The following is a 25,545-nucleotide window of genomic DNA, read 5'->3' on the forward strand; positions in this document are numbered from 1 at the left end:
GGAAGCAGGCTTCTTCTACCTATTAACTACAGCCTTGGGAAACAAATTCACCTCAGAGCCCCAGTTTTCTAATCTAAATGATAATATCACCCTTTCAGGATCAAATGTATAATATATGTGAAGTGCTGAGCACAATTACTGTCACAAAAATGTGCAATTATTTTTAACTTTTGAAAAGATCTTAAGTCTTGATGGCTCAGAGACCTCTAGCAGTTCAGCAAAGCTTCAGATTAAAGATTTCCATGACTTCAAGTTTAGAGGCTTTCATATCTCTAAGAAGTACAGTCACTTCTGCAGGCAGGAACCAGAGTCATTTTACACTTCCTTATACCTGTGGTTAAAGAAGGTGGAGAAACAGGAGTCTCAAAAAAGGACAAATCAGCCAACTCATTTACAAGAAGGTGGAGAATTGTTTACATGAACCGATACCTTAGCAATGACTCTGTGATCCTTCTCCCTTAGGAAGAAATGAACTGTAATAAGTATGAGTGAACAATTGGAAACAATTTAGAAATGGAAAAAATAGCTTACCTTTCCTCTTGTTGCTTCAAGAACTAAAAGTACACAGTTTGATGGTTTTTTACTTACCTTAGAAGATTTATCTATACAATTTAATTAATTATACTAGTCTTTATTTCTACAATATGGTGAAACAGATCTACCAATTACCATATTTAAAACAGTCTATTTTCATGTGATGATTCTCAGTCACTTATTCATGATCATAAAGTTGTTCTTTTGTGACACTAAAGAGATTTTCTTCACATTTTCAACTTATTTACTGTAATTTTTACTTAATTAAAGATCCCCACGATTCCGTGACCATTCAGAACCTGAAAGGCTTAGAAAGCTTGCAGTATTTGCAGTGCAACTTACAGGCCAAGAAAAAATTATGGCAAGATTCTTTGTTGGGGGCTTCCCTGGTGGCTCTGCGGTAAAGAATCCACCTGTCAACGCAAGAGATGTGGGTTCAATCTCAGGGTTGGTAAGATCCCCTGGAGAAGGAAATGGAAACCCACTCCAGTATTCGAGCCTGGGGAAATCCTAGGGGCAGAGGAGCCTGGCGGGCTACAGTCCACTGGGTCACAAAAGGTTCGGACATGACTTAGCAACTAAACAATAAACCCTTCGCTGGAGTTCTATATTAGTTTCTTGGGCCATAGTAAATAAATACAACAAGACCGAATGACTTAAAACAACAGAAATTTATTCTCTCAGAGTTCTGAAGATGAAAAGGACAAAAGCAAGATAACTTCAGGCACATGCTCCCTCTGAAATCTCGGAGAAGAATCCTTCCTTGCCTCTTTCTGGATTCTGGTGGCTCGCGGCAATCTTCTACATTCTTTGGCTTGCAGCTACCTCATTCCAATCTCTGTTGCCTGGCCACAGGGCCATCTTCCGTGAGTATCCTGTCTTCAAATAACTCTTACTTTATAAAGACACTTATAATTGGATTTACGGCTCACCTTACTCCAACATGACTTCATCTTAACTTGATTACATCTGCAAAGACCCTAATTCCAATTAAGGTCACGTTCACAGGTATCAGGGATAGGATATCAACATATTATTTTGGAAGACACAACTCAACTCACAAGATCCTACTATTATAAGACAACACCAAAAGTACAATGAAAACATATCCTTCATGTAAAAGTTTGTGCCAGCCACTGATTTCCCAGCTCTCTAGCTTTATCCCTAGGGAATAAAATGCCAACTGGTATTACAAGTACAGTTTGTGGGCATGTACAAGAAAACTTTATCGGTGAATACAAAAGTTAACATGTATTGAGATCCTACTCTGGGCTAGGTCATTTACTTGGTGTTAGAGATGCAAGAAGAAAAAGGTACCAGTCCCTGCATTTGTGGAGCTCATTCTGTTAGCCTGGACTGGTTCCATGACCTTGGTAACAGTAACAGCCTTGCACTAATAAAGTGAGTAAACCAGTTATCTTCCATCACTTTAGTCAGTAAAAGACCTCCATTAAATACATAGTTTTGTTTACTGTGCCCATTTCAGCAAAACCTATCAAAGTTGAAGGGATTACCTCCTTGCTGAAGATAGGCTAGCTTTTTTGAAGTTAATTACTCAAATCTTTGTGACCCCATGGACTGGAGTGGGTTGCCATTTCTTTGTCCAGGGGATCTTCCCGACCCAGGGATCAAAGCGGGGTCTTTACCGTCTGAGCCACCTCAGAGTCTTCCTGGAATGCAGGAGACCTGGGTTCAGTCCCTGGGTGGGGAAGATCTCCTGTAGAAAGAAATGGCAACCCACTCCAGTATTCTTGCCTGGAAAAAATCCCATGGACGGAGGAGCCTGGCCGCCTACAGTCCATGGGGTCGCAAAGAGTTGGACACAACTGAGTGACTTCACTTTTTTTTTTTTTTTTCAACACTAAGGGGGTAAAAATGGAGAGTAAATCAAATAGAAAAGGAGGAAGGTTCCTGCCAGCTGTTTTGACTTGCTTCACCCACCTTCACCCCTCAGCAGGCAGGAAACAGATGTTTGTTTTGCTTGGGTGCTCCAAGGCGCAAACACACTTTATCACCAACACTTAAGAGTTGCCATGGTAGGTAGGTCATTATTTCCAACCATTCTTCAAATGTTTTAAACAATTATAGAATTGTTTTGGAATTAGAAAGAGATTATTTACTGCCTGAGTCCAAATACCTCACTTTTATAGGTTAAGGGAGGCTGTAGAATGTGACCTGACCTAGACCATGCAACTGCAGTAGTCAATACTGTAAGCTCCATCAGAGTAATGACCCTGTTTTTGGTGACTTTAGTGCTTTCAGAGACTAGCATATGCCTAGCAGATAGTGAGTGTTCTATAAAGGAGAGTTGAGTGAGTAAAAAAATAATTTGAAAAATAAATTAATGAGTCAAAAATATATCTCTTTAAAAATACTTTTTCCACTGCCATAATTAACTCCAATTTTTCAACAAATTTAAGATTCTCAATCAAAAGTTTCAAGGTAAAAAGATTCAAGTTAACAAATGTTCAGACATCATCATTTATCCATGTGCTGTAAAACTTAATTGTTTAAAAGATAATTCTTTTGTTTTCCAGATTATCCAATACTCTAAGCCTCCACTCTTTTTTTTCCTACTCTTTATACCTCTTGCAAATTTGGCAGAGGAAGAGGAGCTGAATCACAGATCTTGCTGCCTGTTCACCCAGTAAGCCTTTACAATAGCTGTTATCTAGTCCCAGCTGTTGTGCTAAATTTAGGATTTTGGATTATCTGTAACTGTCCTTTCTGTCTCCCATTACCAAGGTTAACTGAGAATTGATGTTAGAACAAATAAAACTTCAGTTCATACAATAAACTACATAATATAGTATTCAATAATATCTAAGTCAAATCCACTGGGAGTTAACATTTGTAGCTATTACTTAGATTAACAAACTGTTGCCATTTGTCAGAAGTTTCATCTTCAAGATGCCAGAACATTTCTCATGAAAATACATGTTACCCTCCTGAATGCTCCATCCAGTTTTGACTAGTTACAATCTTAGAGTTAAGGTTTTTAAATGCAGTTGCATACATAATTCTACTGTACATATGAAAACATCCAGAAAATATTATTTTTTCATAGTAAAAAATATATGCATTTGATTGATTTGAGGCAAAAAATGCAATCCCAAACGTCATTTACAAAAACTACAATTTTTGTAAATTGTTACTTCTGATGTAGAAGTAAACAATCCTCACTGTAAAACTTCGGAAACCTCAGGAGAGTACAAAGACTAAAGGAAATCACCTTTAGACCCATCCTAATTACTTTCTTGTGATTTTTTAAAAATGATAATTTAGTTTACTTCTGAATATTTTAAATATAATGAAAACAAATATAACAGTTTTGTTTTCAAAACTCTCTTGACTTATCAACTATTAAAAGATAGGGGTTTGTAAAAAAAAAACAGTGGTTTATTGAATACTTAGAACGTTTACACCTTCAATATTAATTCCATTTAATTTTAGAGGACAGAAGTGCACAAAACAAAAAGCTGTTGGAAACATCTTCAAAGTGGGAACCACATCAGATGGAACTGTGGCGCTAGACACTTACCCCCAACATACATGATGGTGGTGGTGGTGCAGTCGCTAAGTCGTGTCGGACTCTTTTGCTACCCCATGGACTATAGCCCGCCAGGCTCCTCTGTCCACGGGATTTCCCAGGCAAGAATACTGGAGTGGATTGCTATTTCCTTCTCATCCTGTTGTGATTCTTGTATGCAAAATTGTTTCTTTTTTTAAAAGAGTTTTTATACTGAAACCAAGAGGACTGTAAATTTTGTACTTTGTCTCTATTTTAAGCTCACAACCCGGTATGTACTTTGTCTATAAACTGAGTAGCTAATAGCTTCAGTCCTTGCTAGGGTTGCTTTTTTTAATTACAGCAGATCCTTGTCATCTGTTTGTGTTGAAATGATGATACAACATCGCAACACGAAATGTCATCATGTCACATTGTTATAGCACAACAACAAAATTACAGCTCCCCAACAATAACACGGTGTCAAAAGTGTCCTCTTGCCATGAGTCAGTGTTTCAGAGATTATAAAAGTTATTTTTAGCACTGCAAGTGCCTCGGGAGCTTGGGTTCTGAATCCTACTAAAATCCCTAGTGATGTGGAAAAAAAAAAATTTGTTTTTTTAGGGTGAGGAGGGCTTCTTGTTCTTAAACTCCCCAGTCCCTGAAGCGTATGGAGGCCCACGCTATTGTCCCGGCCACAATTAGATCCAGCTTCCACTGTGCACTGCAAGCCACTCGGGGATGGGTCACAACTCTGCGCCAGCATCCCGTGTGGAGGAGGAGGAGGAGACGACTATAATTATCCTCCAAGTCTGGGGCAGGCCCTCGGATGACATCTCCTCGGTTACCCTGTGCTCTAATAGCGCAGCTCTGGTTCCTGGTCCCAGACGCGCTTCAGCCAGCTCGAAGGGCAGACAGGAAGCGAGCGCAGCCGATGCGCCTGGCGCCTCGCGGGCCTTCGGGGCTCCGCCAGCCCCTCGCAACCCGCTGTACCTGCAAGGAAACCCAGGCCCCCAGGCTAGCGCCCCTGGGCGCGCCGGGCGTTGTCATAACAACCGGGCGCCAGCAGCTGAGGCCGCCGGGGAGGAAGTGACGAGCGGTGGGTTGGCTGTTGTTGGGACACGTGACCCGGGCAGTGTTTTGACAGGGCAAACAGCAGAGAAAGAACTGGGCGAGCGAGGGGGCCAGGGAGCTGGGGCGCCAGAGCTAGAGACAGCGGGCGGGCGAGGAGCTGGCAGAGGCGCGGGGCGAACGGGCTGGCCAGGTCGCCAGGCGGCCGAAGCCCGAGGGCCGCGGGGCTCGGGTGCGAGTCGGGCAGAACGGAGGGCTGAGCGTCGGGAGCGGAGCGAGGCGGCGGCCAAGGCGGGGGTGGATGGCCACAGGGGCGCCGGGGAGCCGCGTCGGGCTTGTCGTCTCGGGCCCCCATGGTCCCCTAGCGCAGCCTCGGGGGCCGCTGCGCGCCACGCTCCGCTTTTGCCGGCCCTGCGCCTCTCGGAGCCTCACGTCTGAGGTGGGAGTGTGATGTGAGCCGCTGGGCGAACGGCGGAGTCAAGTGCCTGGAGTAGGAGGTATTGGGACGGGAGGCGAGAGAGTTAGTCAGCAGAGGTCGGTCGAGGGAGCCATGAAAACAACTCTCCGGCTGGGAGAGGGGCCGGCGCGGCGCTCCGGACGGCGGGACTGAAGGAAATCCGGGGCCGCGGCGGGACGGAAGGGGCCCTCACCGGCAGGCTGCACCGAGGAGGGGCGATCGCCCGGCTGTAAACACCTTCCCGGGACGACCCTCAGGCCCGGCCTCTCAGGGCCAGGGGTGTTGCAGGGGCGACCCGGGCAGCACAGTACAGTTCTTTTGGGACTGGGGGCTGGGCGCGAGGAGATGTCTCGCGTTTCTTTTTGACCCTCTTATTGTGTAAACTTGGCCGCGGTTGAGGCAGGAAGACTAGCCGGAGGGTAATTACACAGGTGAGGCCTTGCGGGGCGGGCAGAGCGTCGGCGAGGCGTTTGGGGTCTTGAAGAGTCTCCTGCGCTCAAGTCATCAGGTCCAAGCATTTCTATACGAAGTCACTGCGGAGGTGCCACTGTTCCCAGAGGCGTTTTTTACAAAGGGGTTAGTTAGCTTGAGTTGCTTGATCCCCCCCGCCCCCTCGCCTGTACATTCAAGTTATAAATAGATCTTCTTTTTGGTTTGGAGACGCTGTGTCAAAGAAGGACACTTTGGCCTGGAGAGCACAGGGGCGGGGAAGAAGGGTGCTTGGTCCGGAGTCGATTGGGGTGGGGGGGTGGAGAGGCGGCGGTGTAGAGTTTTGCTTTTTTCAGACCTGCGGATGGTGCTGTCACCGCTCTTACTGCCAGGAAGAGGCCTGTTAGCAGTAGTTTTCTTGCAAGATCGAGTGTTAGGGCAGGACCAGATTAATTTTATTTTGACCTCTTTTAGCGTTTTGAAAACGAAGCAGTAGCTGCAAAATCAGCGGCGAGCCTGTTGAAGAGAACCCACACGTGTATTTCACAGCACCTTGGGTGGATATCGACGTGAAAATGAAGCCAGACCGAGGTACATAATTTAAGTAGGATTTTTTTTTTCTTGTGCCCCATTTTAGAAAGGTTAACCTAATTCTGCGGCAGGATCAACTGAATTACATATGATTATTTCTGTTACAGATTTCCAGCTGGTAAGGTAGAGAAGGGCACAGGGAAGAGTTAGGAACTAGATGGGAGAAAACATTCTTCAAAACTGTCTTCAGAATGTTAGTTTCAAGAGATACTAAAAGTGAAATTTTCAATAAAAGCATTTTTATCTGGTGTCACAAAATTTGATATCATTTGAGAGTTACACATTTTTAGGTAAAGTCAATCTAACTTAAGTTTTTAAAAAGTTTACAAGTTTCCTCAGTTTGAGAATTTGAACTTGATAAACAGAAAATTTAAGATCATTTGAGTTAACAGATATTATTTGTCATTGCTGATTTTTGTGCTTTAAGCAAACTCTCAAAGTTTGAACAAATCCCTGGAGTACTTTGCAGTATATCAGTATGTGGACAGGGCTACTGAAATCCCTATAATAAGTACTGCCATTTTCTTTCTAAACCTGTATTTTCAGGACTTCTGGGAATAATGTATACACTGTGTTTTTCAAGCACTTCAAAGGAATTGAAAAACCCATTTATCAGTCTGCTTTTGATTCATAGCAAGGACCAACTTTAGAAGATTTTAATATAGTGGTAGTTAGGAGTTTCAGTAATATGGGAATTTGGTTTTAAGGAATATTATAAGAAGAGGATTAATGTATTTGGTAGGGAGTTGAGCTAGATGACAGAGTCCCTTCCAAATATGAAACTTTTGGATTGGAAATGTTAATTTATCCTTATGAATTAGATGCTCATTTTAAAAAAAGATATAGGAAATTCCCTGGTGATCCAGTGGGTAGGATTATGTGCTTGCACTGTAGGAGGCACAGGTTTGATCCTTGGTAGGGAACTAAGATCCCAGGCAGCACAGTGTGGCAGTAAATAAGTAAATAAATAAGACAGAAAAAAAAAAGACATGATAATTTTAAAAAATAAAATAATTTCTAAAGATATGTGTTAAACTGGTTATTTTTTCCATATATTATTTTCAAAGCGGATTAGAAAGTCAAATTCTCTTTTCTACGCAAATATGTCTTTGGTGATATTGTCTTAAAATGCACTAGAAAGAAGTGAGGAAAGCCATACTTAATTTAGAGGTTTAAATTTGTTTTTAAGTGTTTTAAGTGTTTGGTTGATTCTTAAAATCAGCTTTGTATGTTTTAAGTATTAGCAACTATATTGCTACTAATCAGGTTGCTTATGTAGATTGCCAAATTGAGACTTTTAGATTACATCCATGACTTTGGAAAGCTGGCACCAAAGTCAGTGATTGCGTCTCAGAATAAACAAATAAAATCAAAGTCATTGTTTAAAAGTTACTTTAAATACTTACACAAAATCTCTATTTTAGCCAAAACAAGTACTAAGCATGATAAAATGTTATCTATTAATGCAGATTACTAAAAAAAGTAAATACATTTATGCATCAAGATTCCTAAAGAAGTGACTTTTTTCCTCATTAAAATTGTAGCTTTCTCTAGCATTATGATGTAAAAATGAGGGAATCAAAAGTTTGGTACTGTGACTATATTTTATGAGTCTTTAGCCCATAGCTTTCTTTTGACCATGACCTAGAGTAAGTAATATCTTTTACTTTGCAAATAGTACAGAAATACTGGAATAAATGTTTCAGAAAACATACTTACTATGTGCATTGTGGTCTTGTATTTTTCTCTTCTATTTCAATTTTTAAAAATTGCTTGCATAACCCATTGAATTGATTTCTTTTTTTTTTTTTTTAATTGATTTCTTGATCTGTGGTTGGCAAGGGACAGTTATGGGAGAGCTAGACAACAGTAATACTTCACTTTTTCTACATTGGTGTCTAAGAAACTAGTCTGTATGAGTTTGTTTTCTGGATGACTGAAACTTCACTCTTTAAATGCCAAAAATATTTTCTGTTGTACTCATAATATGTGGACAAAGATTTTTTTTGCCTCTAACTTAAACCCCTTCAGCCTGTTTACTTTAAGATCTGATTTTTGAATTCCCATGCTGTCAGTAGTCTTTGTTGTCAATATGCTTATTCTTGCTTTTAATATCTGTGGTTTAAAAACTAGATAACCATACTTCACTGAGTTCTCTAAAAAATGAGATTGAATGGGGAACCTTCAGATATTCAGAAACTGAGAATGTATATGAATTCTAATGTAGAAAGTCTGAGATATTTCCTAAGTGGGATACAGATGTGCATCAGAGTTTCTAAATAAGTACAAAAAGAGCCTCTTATCCTATACAGTTGCATGTGGTAGTTGGTTGGATAATCTAAAAAGTTAAAGTGAGGAATCAGAAAAAAATAATGCCTTAATTATTTTGCCTGTCTTTTGATGCAGGCTAAAGGCCCTTCTTTAGAAATGGGATTGGCAGGGAATGGAACCTGTTTAATCAGAGTTAGATGTGATCTTTCTTATGTAAACCACACCAAAAATGTAAACCTAAAGATTTCTACTTTTGATTTCTGTAAAGTGTAATGAGACTTTGTAAACAAATTGAAGGGTGGAATATTTTACATTTAAAAAATGTAAAATTCTTTTTTAATGTTTAGTGCAACTTCATAGATGTCTGTGTATACCAAGAATTATAAAGATATTTGTGTAGTCAACAGGAGTGTGTCTTGGGGGAAGAGGGAATATATATTCATCAAAATTATGTTCATCAAAATATTCTATTTCCAAAGCAGTCAACATAGTTTTCATAGAAATAACCTTTTGTTTGCACTCAAGTAAGTTCATTACTATAGAGTGGCATAAGCAAGTTTGGGAATAAACACCAGATATTAGCTATTAGTTAAGCACGCAACTCAACTAGCAGGAGTAGAAGTGCACAGGAAACTGGAAGTAATTTACTAGCTGCTAGTATCTGTCAGTTTACTTTATGGAGGAAATGGAAAGCACTGGATAATATGGCTAGTTGATTAAGTGAAAATTAAGAGACTTTCTAAATTAAGATGTAACTGTACAATGGCAATGTTTTACAGTATTCAATAGAATTTTATTATAGTCTGAGGTAAATCTTCTTTTCTCTTTTTTCTTTTTTTAAGATTTTTAAGCAGTTATATAACATTACTTGCACAGTGCTGCCAGAGATGAATCTTTGATGTTATCATTGGCACAGGTTTTCGAATCAGACTTCTATTTGTATCCTTGTTCCATTACTTGCTAGCTCTGTAATCTTCATTTAATTACTAAATTTCTGAGAGTTTCAGGTTCCTTCTCTGTAAAACAGGGATAATTCCAACTTCTCATAGTTGCTAGAAAGTAATATGACACTGGTTGGCACACAGTAGTTTTTAAATAAATGATAATCATGTTAAACAAGATATTACAGAAGCTTATATGTTCAGTTATAAAATATGTTCAGAAAAGGTACAGAACTAGTCAAATGTGCAATAACCTAGTAGTACCTTGTTTTGTTCCACATTCATAGCCTGAAACCTGCTAAGGCTCAAGCAGATTTAATAGGCTTTTAATGTATAGGTATCTGAGAATATATAAAAGCTACAAAAGAATGCTTGATATATGATGTGGAATTTATTTTTCTGTCACTACAAGTATATATATGTTAATTTCTATGTGTAGAGGGTGGCGTGGGCGGATCAAGCTTCCTAGGAATACATGTTTAAGTGGTGTTAAATTCTGACTAGAGCTGGGCAATTGGCGAGGTTAAACAATGTTATTTCACCTTGTACTCAAGGATGTAAAGTTTGGATCTGATCCTAGTTAGATACTGAATACTCAGTGTTTCAAGAGATGTCTAAAGTATGGTTTTTGCACAGATGTAATTAAAGTACTTTACTTTTTAACATTTAATATTTATGTTATAAATCTGTGGTATTTATAATTTTGTATATTTTGAATGCATGTTTTTTTCCTATAAAAATGTATTTCAAAATAATATAAGCTTATGTTTTGATTTCAAGGTCCCAAAGGTTTCAGAATTCCTAAGTTCATGGTATTGTGTAACAATTTAAGTAGAATCAAAATCTTTTTAATTTAAAAGATAAATGTCAGTTTTGCTGTGCTTTATCCTTTGTTGGTCTTCTCTGGTAGCTCAGTGGTAAACAATTCACTTGCAAGGCAGGAGCTACCAGAGATGCTCAGGGTTTGATCCCTGGGTGGGGAAGATACCCTGGAGGAGGGAATGGCAACCCACTCCAGTATTCTTGCCTGGAGAATCCCCTGGACAGGGCCGCCTGGCAGGCTACAGTCCATAGGGTCACAAAGAGTTGGACATGACTGAAGTGACTTAGTATGCATGCATGCTTGCTTTGGTTAAAGTTTCTTCATCAGACATTTCCAAGAAAGTTGTCTGAGCTTATCAACTGAGCTTATCAAAGCTTATCAAAGCTCAGTTGTCTGAGCTTATCAAAGGTTAAGGCCTATAATATCTAGGAAATCATCAAAACATTAATAATTTAAACATACTGTGTTTCAATTCATGAGTCATTCATTTATGAGTATTAAGTGAAAACTATTAATGCAAAACCTGTTGCACAAATAAAATACCAAGCAATTTATTTTGTTTTTGAGGTTTAAACTGAGAGGAATGCTTAATTTTTTTCCCCCTCTGCTGTACATTGAATATTTTTGTGCCCATAAAATCCACAGATTAAAATCCTTAGCTCCAGGATGATGGTAGTAGGAGGTAAGGGCCTTTGGTAGATGATTAGGTCATGAGGGTGAAGACTTCATGAATGGCATTAGTGCCCTCATAAAAGAGACCCAGGAAAGTATTCTCACCCCTTCCACCATTTTAGGTTATAATGAAAAGACAAATACCTAGTGAGAAAGCTGATCCTCACCAGGTACCCATATCTGCTCGTGCCTTGATCTTGGACTTTCTAGCTTCTGTAACTGTGAGAAATAAATTTCTGCTGTTTATAAGTTACCTAGTTATGGTATTTTGTTATTTCAGACTAAATGGACTGAGATACCCCCTTTTTGATTATATTACAAATTTAGGCTTTAGCTTTAGTATTGCAGTGGCTTATGAACTTACCTATAGTATAATGCAAATCATTTTAATCTCAAACATTTCTTCCTGGGCAACTGAAATGGAAAAAGAAATGGTAAGGACTAGAAAAAAATAGCATGGGAGGTAGATGAGTTTCTAACTTGCTAATAGTTCATTGTTAGCCAATGTAAATCAAGCAACAGAGATGACAGAGGACAAGAAGTGTTGACTAGATTAAACAGAACAGCCTTTTGCTAAATTCCCTCATTGAAGGTAGTGGTGATACTGTTACTAGTAACAGCTAAGTCTTCTACATACTGTGTGCCAGGCACTGATCCAAGTAGTTTATATAACTCATTTAAACATCACAGTTGTTCAAGAAACTAGATGCTGTTGTTCATCTTCATTTCATAAATGAAATAGTCACAGTAACTTATCCAAGGTTACACAGCTAATAAGAGAGCTAGCCCAGATTCAAAGTAAGCTTGCACTGTTGTTCAGTCATTCAGTCGTGTCCGACTCTTCAACCCCATGAACAGCAGCATGCCAGGCTTCCCTGTCCTTCACTATATCCCTGAGTTTGCTCAAACTCAGGTCCATTGAATCTATGATACCATCCAACCATCTTATCCTCTGTCATCCCCTTCTCCTGCTTTCAATCTTTCCCAGCATCAGAGTCTTTTCCAAAGAGACAGCTCTTCACATAAAGTGGCCAAAGTATTGAAGCTTCAGCATCAGTCCTTAAAATGAATATTCAGGGTTGATCTCCTTTAGGATTGATTGGTTTGATCTCCTTGCAGTCCAAGGGACTCTCAAGAGTCTTCTCCAAGCACTACAGTCGAAACCATCAATTCTTAGGCACTCAGCCTCCTTTATGGTCCAACTCTCACATCTCTACATGACTACCGGGAAAACCATAGCTTTGACTAGATGGACCTATGTTGGCAAAGTAATGTCTCTGCTTTTTAATATGCTGTCTAGGTTGGTCATAGCTTTTCTTCCAAGGAGCAAGTGTCTTTTAATTTCATGGCTGCAGTCACTGTCTCCAGTGATTTTGGAGCCCAAGAAAATAAAGTCTGTCTCTGTTTCCATCTTTTTCCCCATCTATTTGCCATGAAGTGACAGGAACAGATGCTATGATCTTCATTTTTTGAATGTTGAGTTTTAAACCAGCTTTTTCACTCTCCTCTTTCACCTTCATCAAGAGGCTCTTTAGTTCCTCTTTGGTTTCTGCCATTAGAGTGGTGTCATCTGCCTATCTGAGGTTATTGGTATTGACAAAACATGGTCCACTGGAGAAGGAAATAGCAAACCACTTCAGCATTTTGCCTTGAGAACCCCATGAACAGTATGAAAAGTCAAGCTTGGGTACATGCTGTAAACCCTCTGATTGGTATAAATATGTTATATTAAAATGTTATAAGATACTGAGGCCACATTTGTTTAAAAACAGGCCCAAGGGAAATAAAAAACAGACTTGCTAATTATTATGATCTTAGAAAACTATAAATCTTATTTGTGCCTTACCCTTTTCATCTTTGCAATGGAGGAAGTAATAGTACCTTGCCTTTAGAGTTATTTGAGTAAATAAGTTAGTGTATATAATGTGCTTAGAACTATGGCTGGGACATAGTAAACATTCATGTGTGAACAGCTTTTCCTACAATTGGACATATTCTAATTAAGTCACTTATTTAGGGAAGGCTGGGGAAAACAAAAGAAAGGGGCTAATTCAGCTGTACGTGTTTTATATACTCACTGTGATCTCAAGTCCGAAAATGACTACTGTTGACCTTTCATCCACTTATACTGATGGGTCTTGACACATCAGTATCTGTCAGATAATTGCTGGCTTGATACAACTTCTGAGACTCAATACTAAAGGGATTAACATAGAGGTTCCTTATGTTTTTTCCTGTCATCCTGTAAGAAAGATATGATTCAGTGGATAGAACACTGTCATTTCTTTGAAGGATGAGAAAAAAAGATAACTGGAAGGCAGAATTGAGAAGCTAATGTGTATACAGGGAGAGTAACTCAAAAGCCGATTTCCTTTTCAAAAAGTGAAGAAACCTGTGGGGCCTGAACATTCTGCACTGTGAACAAGTATAGGAAAAAATTAGTTGTTAAATAAGGAATATTTACATTCATTTATTCTTTTGTCCTTCTCAACTTTGCATCTAATTACAATAGTATTTTCCACTCAATTAAGGCTGAGGGTTTTAAAAACAGGGAATGTTTAACTTAGAAATTCCAACTGAATACTGACTTTTTTAAATTTTTTTATTATTTTTTTTAATTTTAAAATCTTTAATTCTTACATGTGTTCCCAAACATGACCCCCCTCCCACCTCCCTCCCCACTGACTTTTTTTTTTTAATGAGAAAGCAAAATCACAGTACCAGGAAACAGTATTTCTTTCTCAGTAGGTAAACCAAAGTCAATTTTTCAATAGTTAATTCTGTCTTTCCTCAAATGGTTGAAAAACTCTGACATTGATTATGTCAGACTTTCTTATTAAACTGAAACAGAATCAACTGGCTAAAAATGCCAGTAGCTGCTCAAAATATTAGACATTAATCCATGTGTAATGCCAAAAACAGACCCAGCAATAACCTGAGTTGAGATTTCACATATATTCCTTTTCATATAAAAGAAACTCATTCAGTAAAATTATAATAAGGCTTTTTGAATGTCTTACCTTTGTTCAACTTGCCCAGTCCCACTGGCCACCTTTTTGGTTTTCAGTGACCATTCACAGCCTTGTGTCCATTATTTCTTCTGCCTGAAAAACCTTCTCCCCAGTCATCACATGGGTAGCTCCTTGTTATTCTTCTGATCTTGGTTTAAATATCATTTTTCAGAGAGATATTCTCTGACTATGTCTAAAGTACTCAGTTAAAAGTTAGCAGCTATTATTATTTATTAAATTAGGGTCCTTGTTCTGTGTCTCCACAGTTTCTTTCGTAGCATTTACTGTATTACGTGATTTTTTTTTTCTTTGTTTATTGTCTGTCTCCACAACTAGATTTTAAGTTCCATGAGGACAGGAACCTTGTCTCTTGTTCACAACTGGATTTCTATCACCTAGCTGATGGTCCTATACATGGTAGGTGTGTAGGTGGTGCTTAAAAAAAATGAATCACTAGTTTACCTCAATATTTGTGAAGCAAATAGGAATAGAAGCAGATGACTAGAAATAATTGATTGTTTTACTGACACCAACTGAAATTCTCTCACTTTAGGGATTTGCTGCGTTATTGGCAGGCTATTATCACAACGTTATACCTAATTTAAAAAAATAGATTTAAAATATATTTGCCTATAACTTAAAAGAAGATAATATTTTAAAATTGATTAAATCTCACTAAGTTGAAATAAAATCCTGTAAAATAACTAAGGTGTAGGCAAAAGCTGTTTGGTATAGGTGGTTCTAAGTTTATATACATTTACTTAACAAATAATCCACACAGAAGCATTTGCTGGTAGCTCTCCTCTCTCCAACCACCATACTGAATTTGTTCCTGTTGCTATTTCTTTGAAAGAGAGAGAGATTAAATTGATTGGATAACTTCAGATTTATGAGTACAAGTAGGATAAAGACTCAGGATTTAGAGTGTAGACTTGGGGCCTGTTCTGTCACTTACAGGTTCTATGATTTGGATCAATTTCCAAACCTGTTTTCCCATCTGTAAAATGTACTAGGCTCAAAGTGTTGCTTCTGAGCTGCAGGTAAGATAATGTGTCAAAGAACTTTATAATGTGTGAAATGCTATAAATATTGACTGGTTTGCTGTATAGACAGGATGATCTGTAGTCATGAGCAAAGAGCTAGGTGCTCTCAGGTGTATCTTAGGGGAGGTCATTCTGTCTAAAAATACCCATTTATGCAGTACCTGGTTTTTACAGTTTTTAAAGTTTCCCCTTGTTATCTTGATTGAAATTACACCAATAGGAGAACCATTTAGATTAATAAGTGTATATTTAATTATATATTTTTGAAGAATATTGAAATGATGGCTACCTTCTGTTATAAAATTGGCTCAAATGTGTCCTTTATAGCAGCATAGAGTTAAGACCCTAAGGCTTGAGGATCAAACTTAGATATCAGCCAAATGATCTTGAGTACATTACATAACCTGTCAGAACTTCAGTTCTTTTTGTTCAAATACCATTAACTTTAAGGATTGTGGGAAAGGTGAACTGAGAACCCAAGGTTCAACAACTAGCATGTTCCTGGCATGATATAGGGATTGATTAGTGTTTCATTTCCAAGGATAAGCAACTTGAATCAGCTGCACTGAGAAAATGAATGTTTCAGTGCTGTGTTGTGAAAGCTAATCATAAAAGGCATAAGAGATCAACAGATCTTTATTGTCACTCTGAACCTTGCATTCTGGAATATACAACTAGAGGAATTCAAAACCAATATGGAACTACACATCTTGTGCATGCAAGGGGAGAGGGAAAGTAGGTAAGTGGAGCACACCAACTATTTCTGGGTGATCATACACCATTGTGAGCATTTAGAGCAGCATTAAGGCAGAGAGATTGGGATGGAGGTGGACACTAGAAGGAGGTTGATGAAAGTTATTAGAATGGTCAGATGGTGCCCCAAATTGCTTTTTTCTTTATTTTAGAACATTAGCAAGGATTGATTCAGTGTTTGGAGCATGGCCCTTTTGTTTCTGTGAGTCAGAATCTAGACTTGTTCCTGATGCTGCAAGAAATGGCCTAATATTATAGGTTAAGAAGCTTTTGGTAGGCTAGCCTGGGAATCTAGTCATAACTTATTATTTGTAATTATTTATTATGTACTATTACTTATAAATAATATTTATTCAAAGTATGACCATTATTTGGACTTCAAAACTTATTTTCTTTGAGAGTACTACTCGTTTATAGTTAGGAATTGACATTTTAAATTAGTATGAAGTTTCCATTTTTTGTTTTCCTACTTATTAAGCTTATACTGAATGGAATTAAAATTTTATAATAGCTGAAATCAGGCTATTTATAAAACTTTATCTTGACATTAGAGAATTCCTGTATGTTTTAAAAACCAAATTAGCCATTTTCTTTTGTGAAGAAATATCATGGTTTTGTGAAAAGAAGTGATCCAGTGGGTCACTTCTACTTAAATTCATAATAGTAAGAGAATGTGTAACTTCAGCACTCAATATTGGCAATTTTGATCTGTTTTTTGGGGGGGCCACACTAGCTTCCGGAATCTTATCTCTGGACTAAGGATCAAACCTTGGCCCTTGGCAGTGAAAATGTAAAGTTCTAACCACTAGACTGTCAGAGAATTCCCAAGATTTTGACTTTAAACATAGCTTGAGGTTAAAGCTCTATATCATATTTGGTATATGTCACAAAATTTTGCCATACAAAAAAATTTTTGATGTATAATTTTTTTGATATATGAAAAAATTAGCCATAGGATTTCTTTAAACTTCCATACATTGCACGCTGTATTTCACACCCACAAAAAACATTAGAATCATAATTTTCATAGATTATGATCATCTTACCACTTTTGTTTTACCTCTCTTGAGTGGTAGGTCAGTAGATAGGTAGGTAGGTAGACAGACAGACATAAGGGCTTTTTTATTTTTACTTTTTTATAAATTTAGAGTAAGTGGTGGACATCATGACACTTCAACCCCTGTGTACTTCAGTATGAAACTGGCTAGTAGCAACATGTGACAGCTGATTGTATACATTTCTTCTCAACTCTGTCAAGTTGGTTGCTTACTATCAGCAAAGGTACCAGTATTTACACCATGGAAATTGGCAGTGCTACAGACCAGGACTTTTTTTTTTTCCCTTTGCAGAACCAGTTGTTAAACATTTATCATCATACTACTGTGTGTATCTCCTAAAAATAAGCATTCTTGGGAGGGGATATATGTATAATTATGGCTGATTCGAGTTGTTGTGTGTCAGAAACCAACACAACATTGTAAAGCAGTTTTCCTCCAATTAAAAAATTAAATTCTCCTATGTACCTGTAATACAGTCATCATATCCAAGAAATCTATTAGCACAACGCTAATATCTAATTTATTGTTTATATTCATATTTCCTTAGTAGTCCCAGTATTGTCTACAGTAATACTGCCTTTTAAGGAAGTAAGTTGCTTTCTGTCACAAAAAAGGAGTTAGACCCTGGTGTTGGACATTTAGAAAGCTTTTGGAGAATACCATAAGAATATATAAAGGTACAAGTGAGTAAAAGTACTGGTTTTTGGGAAAAAAAAAATAGGTCATGTAAATAGGACAGTTAATTAGGATTTTAGGGTATTTTCCTTGTTTTGTTTAACTTTTTTGAAAAAAAAATTACTTGGACTAAGTGGATTTAAGAGGAAAATGAGTATTGGTAAATTTAGGACTTCCCAGTTGAAAAAGAATTATATTTTAAATTATTTTTGGATTGGAAAGAATTCCACTTTTAACCCTGAAGCCTCATGCTACCTCTCTGACCTCATTTCTTGGTACTCTTCTAAGGTTCCCTGTACTCTAGGCACATACGATTTTGCTGTTCTTCAGTCACTACAAACACATTGACATCATGGGGTCTTGGCATTTGTTGTTCCCTTTTGGACTATAAGTCTCAAGATTGTCTTTTACATCATTTGACTTTCTACTCATTGTCACTTCCTCAAAGTGAGGAAGTTGTCATTTCCTAGACCATCTTATCAAAAGAGTACAGGTCTTTTCTTGTCTCTTGACTCTGCATTACTCTTCATTGTACTTGTTACTACTTGACTTGATGTTTTATGTTTATTTATTTGCTTTTTTTGTTTTTCTCTCAATAGGAATATAAACTCCACGAAGGCAGGGGCTTAGCGGTGTTTGACCACTGCTATGTTTGCCAGTGCATGGATTGATGTCTGGCATTTAGTAGCTAGTCAGTAAATATTTATCATCGAATGAATGCCTGCATGCATTTTATTATCTTTGTGATATAGCATAAAACTTATTACTGGAAAAATTTTTGTATTATTTTTCTATGATTTGTTAGTTTCATAACTGTAAGAATTAATTCTACAGTGTCCATTTTTGTTTCTAAATGGGAATATTTATCCCTACTTCTCAAAGTTATTGGGTGGATCAAATGAGATAACTATAAACAAACATAGTATAAGATACTTATATACAGTAAATAGTAAAAGTAATGTCTACTATCAGAGTTCATAGGGGGTGATTAATTTCAGGGAAAGCCTATCTTTTGGCAGAGATAGCAGCTGTATTGAGCCTTAAAACACAGTAGGATTTGGATAGATGGAAATGTACAGAGACTAAGAAGGGGAAGACTGGAAGAGAGGACACAAGGAGCAATAAAGATGTTCCAGAGATAGCAGGTTGACTAATGTGAATTGGAGGGGTTACTTAAGAATGGGGGAGATTAGGGTTTTGAATGTCAAGGACTTTGAGCTTCATTCATTCGATAGCAGGGCACCATTAACTAGCTTTCTATGATTAAAAAGAACTTCTTGGAAGAATAATTTCAGTACATTTCTATTATTTCATTATAAACCAGTACAGATACTGAATATCTGACAGTCTTAAAAAGTCAGTTTTTTAGCTCTCAAAATTACATTATAACCTGGTATGATAAAAATTACCTAACACTCATCTCTGGAGAAGGAAATGGCAACCCACTCCAGTGTTCTCGCCTGGAGAATCTCAGGGACGGGGGAATCTGGTGGGCTTCCGTCTATGGGGTTGCACAGAGTCGGACACGACTGAGTGACTTCACTTTCACTTTTCACTTTCATGCGTTGGAGAAGGAAATGGCAACCCACTCCAGTGTTCTTGCCTGGAGAATCCCAGGGACGCGGAGCCTGGTGGGCTGCCGTCTATGGGGTCGCACAGAGTTGGACACGACTGAACTGACTTAGCAGCACGCTCATCTCAACCGTTGGCTAATTGTTTTCTCCCCTGTATGTTTTCCCTTCACCACCATTCTTTGTAATATATGAGGGATTATTAATTATTGCCTTTTATGAAAATTCTTGGGAATATTAATATGGTACACAATACTGATTGTACTGTGGCTCTTGTTTTATGATATGCTTTGTTCAGAGTAGTAAACTGCATGGTTCATTTTAAAATAGCTGTGTGTTAGAACGAATAAGAGGAAAACAACAAGATGAAGTTTGAGATTCCTTCTCTCGTGGCAGAAACTTAATGAACTCTGCAGGATTAGAAGCCTTTATACTTCCCAACCTCATGTGAGCTATTAAGAGTGAGGAGATCCCCTCAATATTGATAAGCTCTTCTATCTTTGTTAAGGAGAGAATGAACATATATCTTCTCCCCTATCCAACCCAATAAACATTTCACACCAAAGCTTTAAGAAAAAAATTTTGGTCATACAAGGGGTTTGTTCAATGGTGTATTGTGGCAGAAAGAACACAGCAGGAAATGTTAGATTCTGTCATTCATAACTCCTTTCTTAAAAATTGTTTCTCTGGGCATGTATGTTCTTAAGTTAGTATACTCGCTCTTTAGAAGTTGGAATAAGGAACATAGCTATGCCTTTGAGCAATCTGCACTCAAATCTTAGTAATTATTTTGTTGATTGAATGCTGGTCCTGGAGACATATTTCTGTAGTCCAGCATATAACAACCCTCCTGTGCTTTTTCTTGTAGCTTATGTTGCAGAGTTCAGGTATCTGCTAGGGGACTCTGAATGACTAACAATGGAGAAAAAAAAAAAAGTCATCAGGTTATATCATGGTGCAAATTAAATTCCATTCTGAAGAGCTCAGAACATGAAAATGGTTTTGTGATTCTGAGATTACTCTCAAAGTTAAGCTGTTGCCAGAAATCAGAATTGAAAAGGTCCTTAGTGTGTCTCTTTCATTCTTTTACAGTTGATAAAGCATAAGGCCCAAAGGAAAAAAAAGTAACCTATCTAACTACAAAAGTAAAACAAATTACTTGCTAACCAGTTGAGAATTTTTCTATACTATATTATTACCTCTGGCAAGAACACAATTGCCTCCAGATTCTGGCCCCAGAAATGACATCATGATCATTTAGCCTTCCTCAAGGAACGTGGAAGAAACAAAGGCTAGGTGATTATATTTTACCATTCTTCTCCAAGTAGTGTGTACATACTTTTAAACAAAAGTCAAATGGTAATAAATAGACTCAATGTGAAATAAATATTTAATACTTGAAACTGGAATGCTAAAAAGAGAAAGGAATATAAAGAAATTAGAGATAATGTCTAAAATTTAAAAGTTAGGAAATAATGTGAAGCTTATTATTAAGAATTATAGAGGAAGAAGTCCATTTTTAGTTTTGTCATGTGAAAAATAGGGCTAGTAATAGTACCTAAATAAAGGACTGGCATAGTGGTTAAATGAGGTAATCCATGTAAAGTGCTTGAAATAGTATTTGACTCTGAAGAAATATTCAATAAATGTGATGTATTATTGTTAATATATTAACATTTCTTGAACAAGTAAGAAAATTACATGTTGTAAGTGCTCTGAAGGAAATATACAAAGATTAAGAATGTGACAACTTAGGGCAGGGAGAAGACCCCCTTGCTTGGGATGATTAGCTAAGGTCTCTCTGAGAAAGTGAGGCAAAGATAAGAAGGAGCCTGCTGTGTAACGAGTGAGGAGGAGAACATTGCAGGCCAAAGAAGTATGTTCAAAGGTCCTGAATGTAGAAAGAGCCTGGCATGCTCTAAGAAACAAAAGAAGACCAGGGCACATACCACTGTTTGGGCATCATTTACTTGCTCACTTTAGACTGTCTCCTTCACTAGAGTACTTATTCTCCAAGGGCAGGACAGCATCTGACTTCTTCCCTCACACCTGTTATGGTCCTTGGCACAGGGCTGGCATTTATTAGATAGTTGAGAAAACATTTCAGCACTGTCAGTGCTTGATCTTTCAAGACTTGATCTTTCCTTCAAACAAGATAGCTAGGATGTAGTGAGTTGCTTATGGTTACTTTTTTAAAGGCTATTTGGAAAACCTGATGCACAGTTGTAAAGTATTCACATACCATAAAATATCATAAATTTTATATTTTGACTCAGATTAGTGAGTTTCATGGAATAAAAAAATTACATTAAGATTTTAACTTGAATTAACTGTTTTATATATCTATTTTAACCATGAAGTTCACATTTTCTTGGGGGATGGGATGGGTTAAATGCTACCTGGGTTGGTCCTGGTTTATGCCTGATGTCCCTGTATTCAATCCTATTTCACAGTGTGTCTCTCCTTTTTTTATTGTTTTGTACAAAGAATTTTATGTTCACACTAGTGTTGCGCTGTCCTGCTAGTGCACTCAAATCTTGTCTTCTATTAAATTATGTTTTATTCTGTATTTAGCTAGCTTGCTGTGTTGTGTAGGATATTGTATCTAATATTTTATAATTTATGTGGACTCTTGTACTAAATCAAGGTATTGACTGGAATGCTTGCTTTGACTTAGTCAAAACACCTGGACTTTGTTTCAGAAAGTTTTGATTTCTAAAATGTTTCTACCAAACTGCACATGTTTTAGCAAAACAAATTTTATTCAAAGTCTTATGAACAGTGTCTTCTGTGATAAATGTTAAATTAGTGATTACACAGTGTATGGGTAAAATGACTTATTTTTAGAATTTACTGTTAAATATAGTAAAACTTTGGACAGTTGGATTCCTTTCCCTCTCTTCTCCTGAATCATGTTCATTGAGTACCTGCTACATGCCTGGCACATACATGGTGGAAATAGAATGACGAGCAAGAACTAACATGACCTTTGCCCTCTGGAACCTATAGTTAAATATAGTCTTTCCTGACTTTTTTTCCTGAGTCAGATTAGGAGTGGAGGTTACCCTTTGCTGTTTTGGAAGAGGTGCAAAGGGCCAGTAGGGGAACTGGCCCAGAGGAAAAAAGTAGCAGATGGCCTGCACAGACTTGTAGATCTTTGACATTCCACTACTCTTTTCTATTTGTTGTTTCAAATATTTTTGGTTTGAACATAGGGTTATGTGTGTATGTGTTGGTTGTTCTGTTTTTGTTTTTGAGAATAAGGAATGGAAATTTATTCTCAGTAGGTGCAGGTTTCACTTTAGGTGCTTAGTTCATGATACTTTGTTGACTTTCCCCTCTAGGTGATGCAACTAAAACCTTCCTGGTCTAAAAGGTTAGAAGCTATTGAGGTAGTCAAAAAATAAGTACTTTGCACAAGGTTGCTAGGTAAAATAATTGTGTAAATTGAAATTGTATCTAAAATGGAAAGCTTTGAAAGGCTGACTACAACATTTGTGTGAATAAAAAGAAAATGCTCCCTCTACACAAAAGGGTAGATGCAGTAGTTACAGAATTCATGCATTCTGGTGGTAAATCTCTAGCAGCTACTTCTTTCTCAGACTCGGTAAAACTTAATATCAGCCTTTAATATGTACTTCCAAAGTCCATATTGGTTGAATGTGATAAGGTAGAACCAAACACCTATTGGAGATAATTAAGGTAGGGGGAGGGTCACTGAGAGGTGGTATCACATGGAGCAGTAGGTTAAAATTTTTTTTGACTGCTCACAATTGCAAAAACAATTAAAAGTTGCTGTCCTATAACAGCATTCCCTCTTCCCAAACAAAATTCAGTACTCAGTCTTGCTCATGAAGTGATAACTGATCTTTTCTTTTTCCCATTTTATTTAAAAAGAAAATGATAGTCCCAGCCCTTTAGATTAATTTCACAGCACATATAGTCCTACAGATTATTTTAGCATTTAGAAGAACTTGAAAGACCTTGGTTAAAGTTCTGATTTTGCTTATGGTTACTGGGGGGGAACAATAGGCGGGTGGGATAGTTAGGAAGTTTGGGATGGACATGTACACACTCCTATATTTAAAATGGATAGCCAGCAAAGTCGTACTGTGTAGCACGGGCAACTCTGCTCAATGTTACGTGGCAGCCTGGATGAGAGGGGAGTTTGGGGAAGAATGGATACATGTATATGTATGGCTGAGTCCCTTTGCTATCTACCTGAAACTTTCTCAACATCATTGATTGTCTATATTTCAAAATAAAATAAAAAGTTAAAAAAAATAAAGTTCTGGTTTTGTCACCTGATCTATTTAAGCTTAATTAAATTACCTAACTTCTCTGAACTTCAGTTAGTTCAGTTCAGTCACTCGGTTGTGGCTGACTCTTTGCGACCCCATGGACTGCAGCACACCAGGCCTCCCTGTCCTTCACCGACTCCCCGAGTTTACTCAAACTCATGTCCATTGAGTGGGTGATGCCATCCAACCATGTCATACTCTGTCATCCCCTGTCATCCCCTTCTCCTCCTGCCTTCAATCTTTCCCAACATCAGGGTTTTTTCCCATGAGTCAGTTCTTCACATCAGGTGTTTCAGCTTCAACATCAGTCCTTCCAATGACTATTCAGGACTGATTTCCTTTAGGATAGACTGGTTGGATCTCCTTGCAGTCCAAGGGACTCTCAAGAGTCTTCTCCAACACCACAGTTCAAAAGCATCAGTTCTTCAGCACTCAGCTTTCTTTATAGTCCAACTCTCACACCCATACATGACCACTGGAAAAACCATAGCTTTGACTAGATGGACATTTGTTGGCAAAGTAATGTCTCTACTTTTTAATATGCTGCCTAGTTTGGTCATAACTTTTCTTCCAAGGAGTAAGTGTCTCTTAATTCATGGCTGTAGTCACCATCTGCAGTGATTTTGGAGCCCAAAAATATAAAGTCAGCCACTGTTTCCCCATCTATTTGCCATGAAGTGATGGGACCAGATGCCATGATCTTAGTTTTTTGAATGTTGAGCTTTAAGCCAACTTTTTCACTCTCCTCTTTCACTTTCATCAAGAGGCTCTTTAGTTCTTCTTCACTTTCTGCTATAAGGGTGTTGTCATCTGCATATCTGAGGTTATTGATATTTCTCCCAGCAATCTTGATTCCAGCTTGTGCTTCCTCCAGCCCAGTGTTTCTCATGATGGGCTTCCCTGGTGGCTCAGAGGTTAAAGCATCTGCCTGGAATGCGGGAGACCTGGGTTCGATCCCTGGGTTGGGAAGATTCCCTGGAGAAGGAAATGGCAACCCACTCCAGTACTCTTGCCTGGAGAATTCCACGGAGGGAGGAGCCTGGTAGGCTACAGTCCATGGGGTCGCAAAGAGTCGGACACAACTGAGCGACTTTACTACTTTACTCTGCATATAAATTAAATAAGCAAGGTGGGTGAGTTTCAGTTTCCTCATTGGTTAAAATTGAGATAATGTATTCATTTTAGAAGTTTGTTGTAATGACATAACCTGAGGAAAGTAGTTGTACCAGGCTCTTAAACACATAATCAACGGCTATTTTTATTCTCTCCAGTTTGTTAGCTTAGGAAAGGGAAAATTATAATAATGGTGAATCCTATTTAGAGGAAAATTAATTCAGTTTTAGATACATTAGAGTTTGTATTCACACAGATAGCCATAAGAGTTCAGTCACATCATTTGGAAACAAGAGTGTATGAAATAACCTGAAATTAACAAATTTTTTAAAAATGCAAGTAAACAGTATTAAAGCTTTGAGGACTTAACAGTTGAGTCTTAAAGCTACATGAGGTTTTCTTAATTCTACCTAAACTGTTTTACTTTACTAGATTTTGTTAACATTTTTCAAAATTTTAAATTCAGGAACTGTCATTTGTATGACTATTGGCATAACTCGAATTTATGGCTAGTGATAGCTAGCTGTAGAGGGGTGGCGATGATGGTTGGGGAAAACAAACAGGACTTGGAATTAGACCTTGGTTAGATGATTCTGTTTCTTCATTCTTATTTCACAAAGTTGTGATTGTCAAAGGGACAAGTAAATGTAAGATACATTATCTCCATGGAAATACTTTTACTAACATATCATTTTATCAGGATAAAAAATATTTGATTGTTTC

General features: G+C 37.8%; 1 protein-coding gene across 12 annotated transcripts in view; it reads left to right on the forward strand.

The window, feature by feature from the left end:
- Positions 1–4,927: 4,927 nt before the first annotated feature.
- Positions 4,928–25,545, forward strand: part of ATOSA (atos homolog A) — an 86,405-nt gene continuing 65,787 nt past the window's right edge. For 5 of the 12 annotated variants that reach the window (XM_004010600.6, XM_060417930.1, XM_060417923.1 and 2 more), the window contains exons 1-2: positions 5,451–6,146; positions 6,474–6,590. In XM_004010600.6, the coding sequence (XP_004010649.2) occupies positions 6,575–6,590 (16 nt within the window). In that variant the 5' untranslated portion in view covers positions 5,451–6,146; positions 6,474–6,574. Of the gene's footprint in view, positions 5,142–5,192; positions 6,591–25,545 lie in introns of those variants that run through there. The other 7 variants (XM_012181534.5, XM_060417924.1, XM_060417932.1 and 4 more) reach the window with 4 other exon arrangements.

The sequence above is a fragment of the Ovis aries genome, chromosome 7 (genome assembly GCF_016772045.2).
Source record: "Ovis aries strain OAR_USU_Benz2616 breed Rambouillet chromosome 7, ARS-UI_Ramb_v3.0, whole genome shotgun sequence".
In the NCBI taxonomy this organism is placed as follows: Eukaryota; Metazoa; Chordata; class Mammalia; order Artiodactyla; family Bovidae; genus Ovis; species Ovis aries.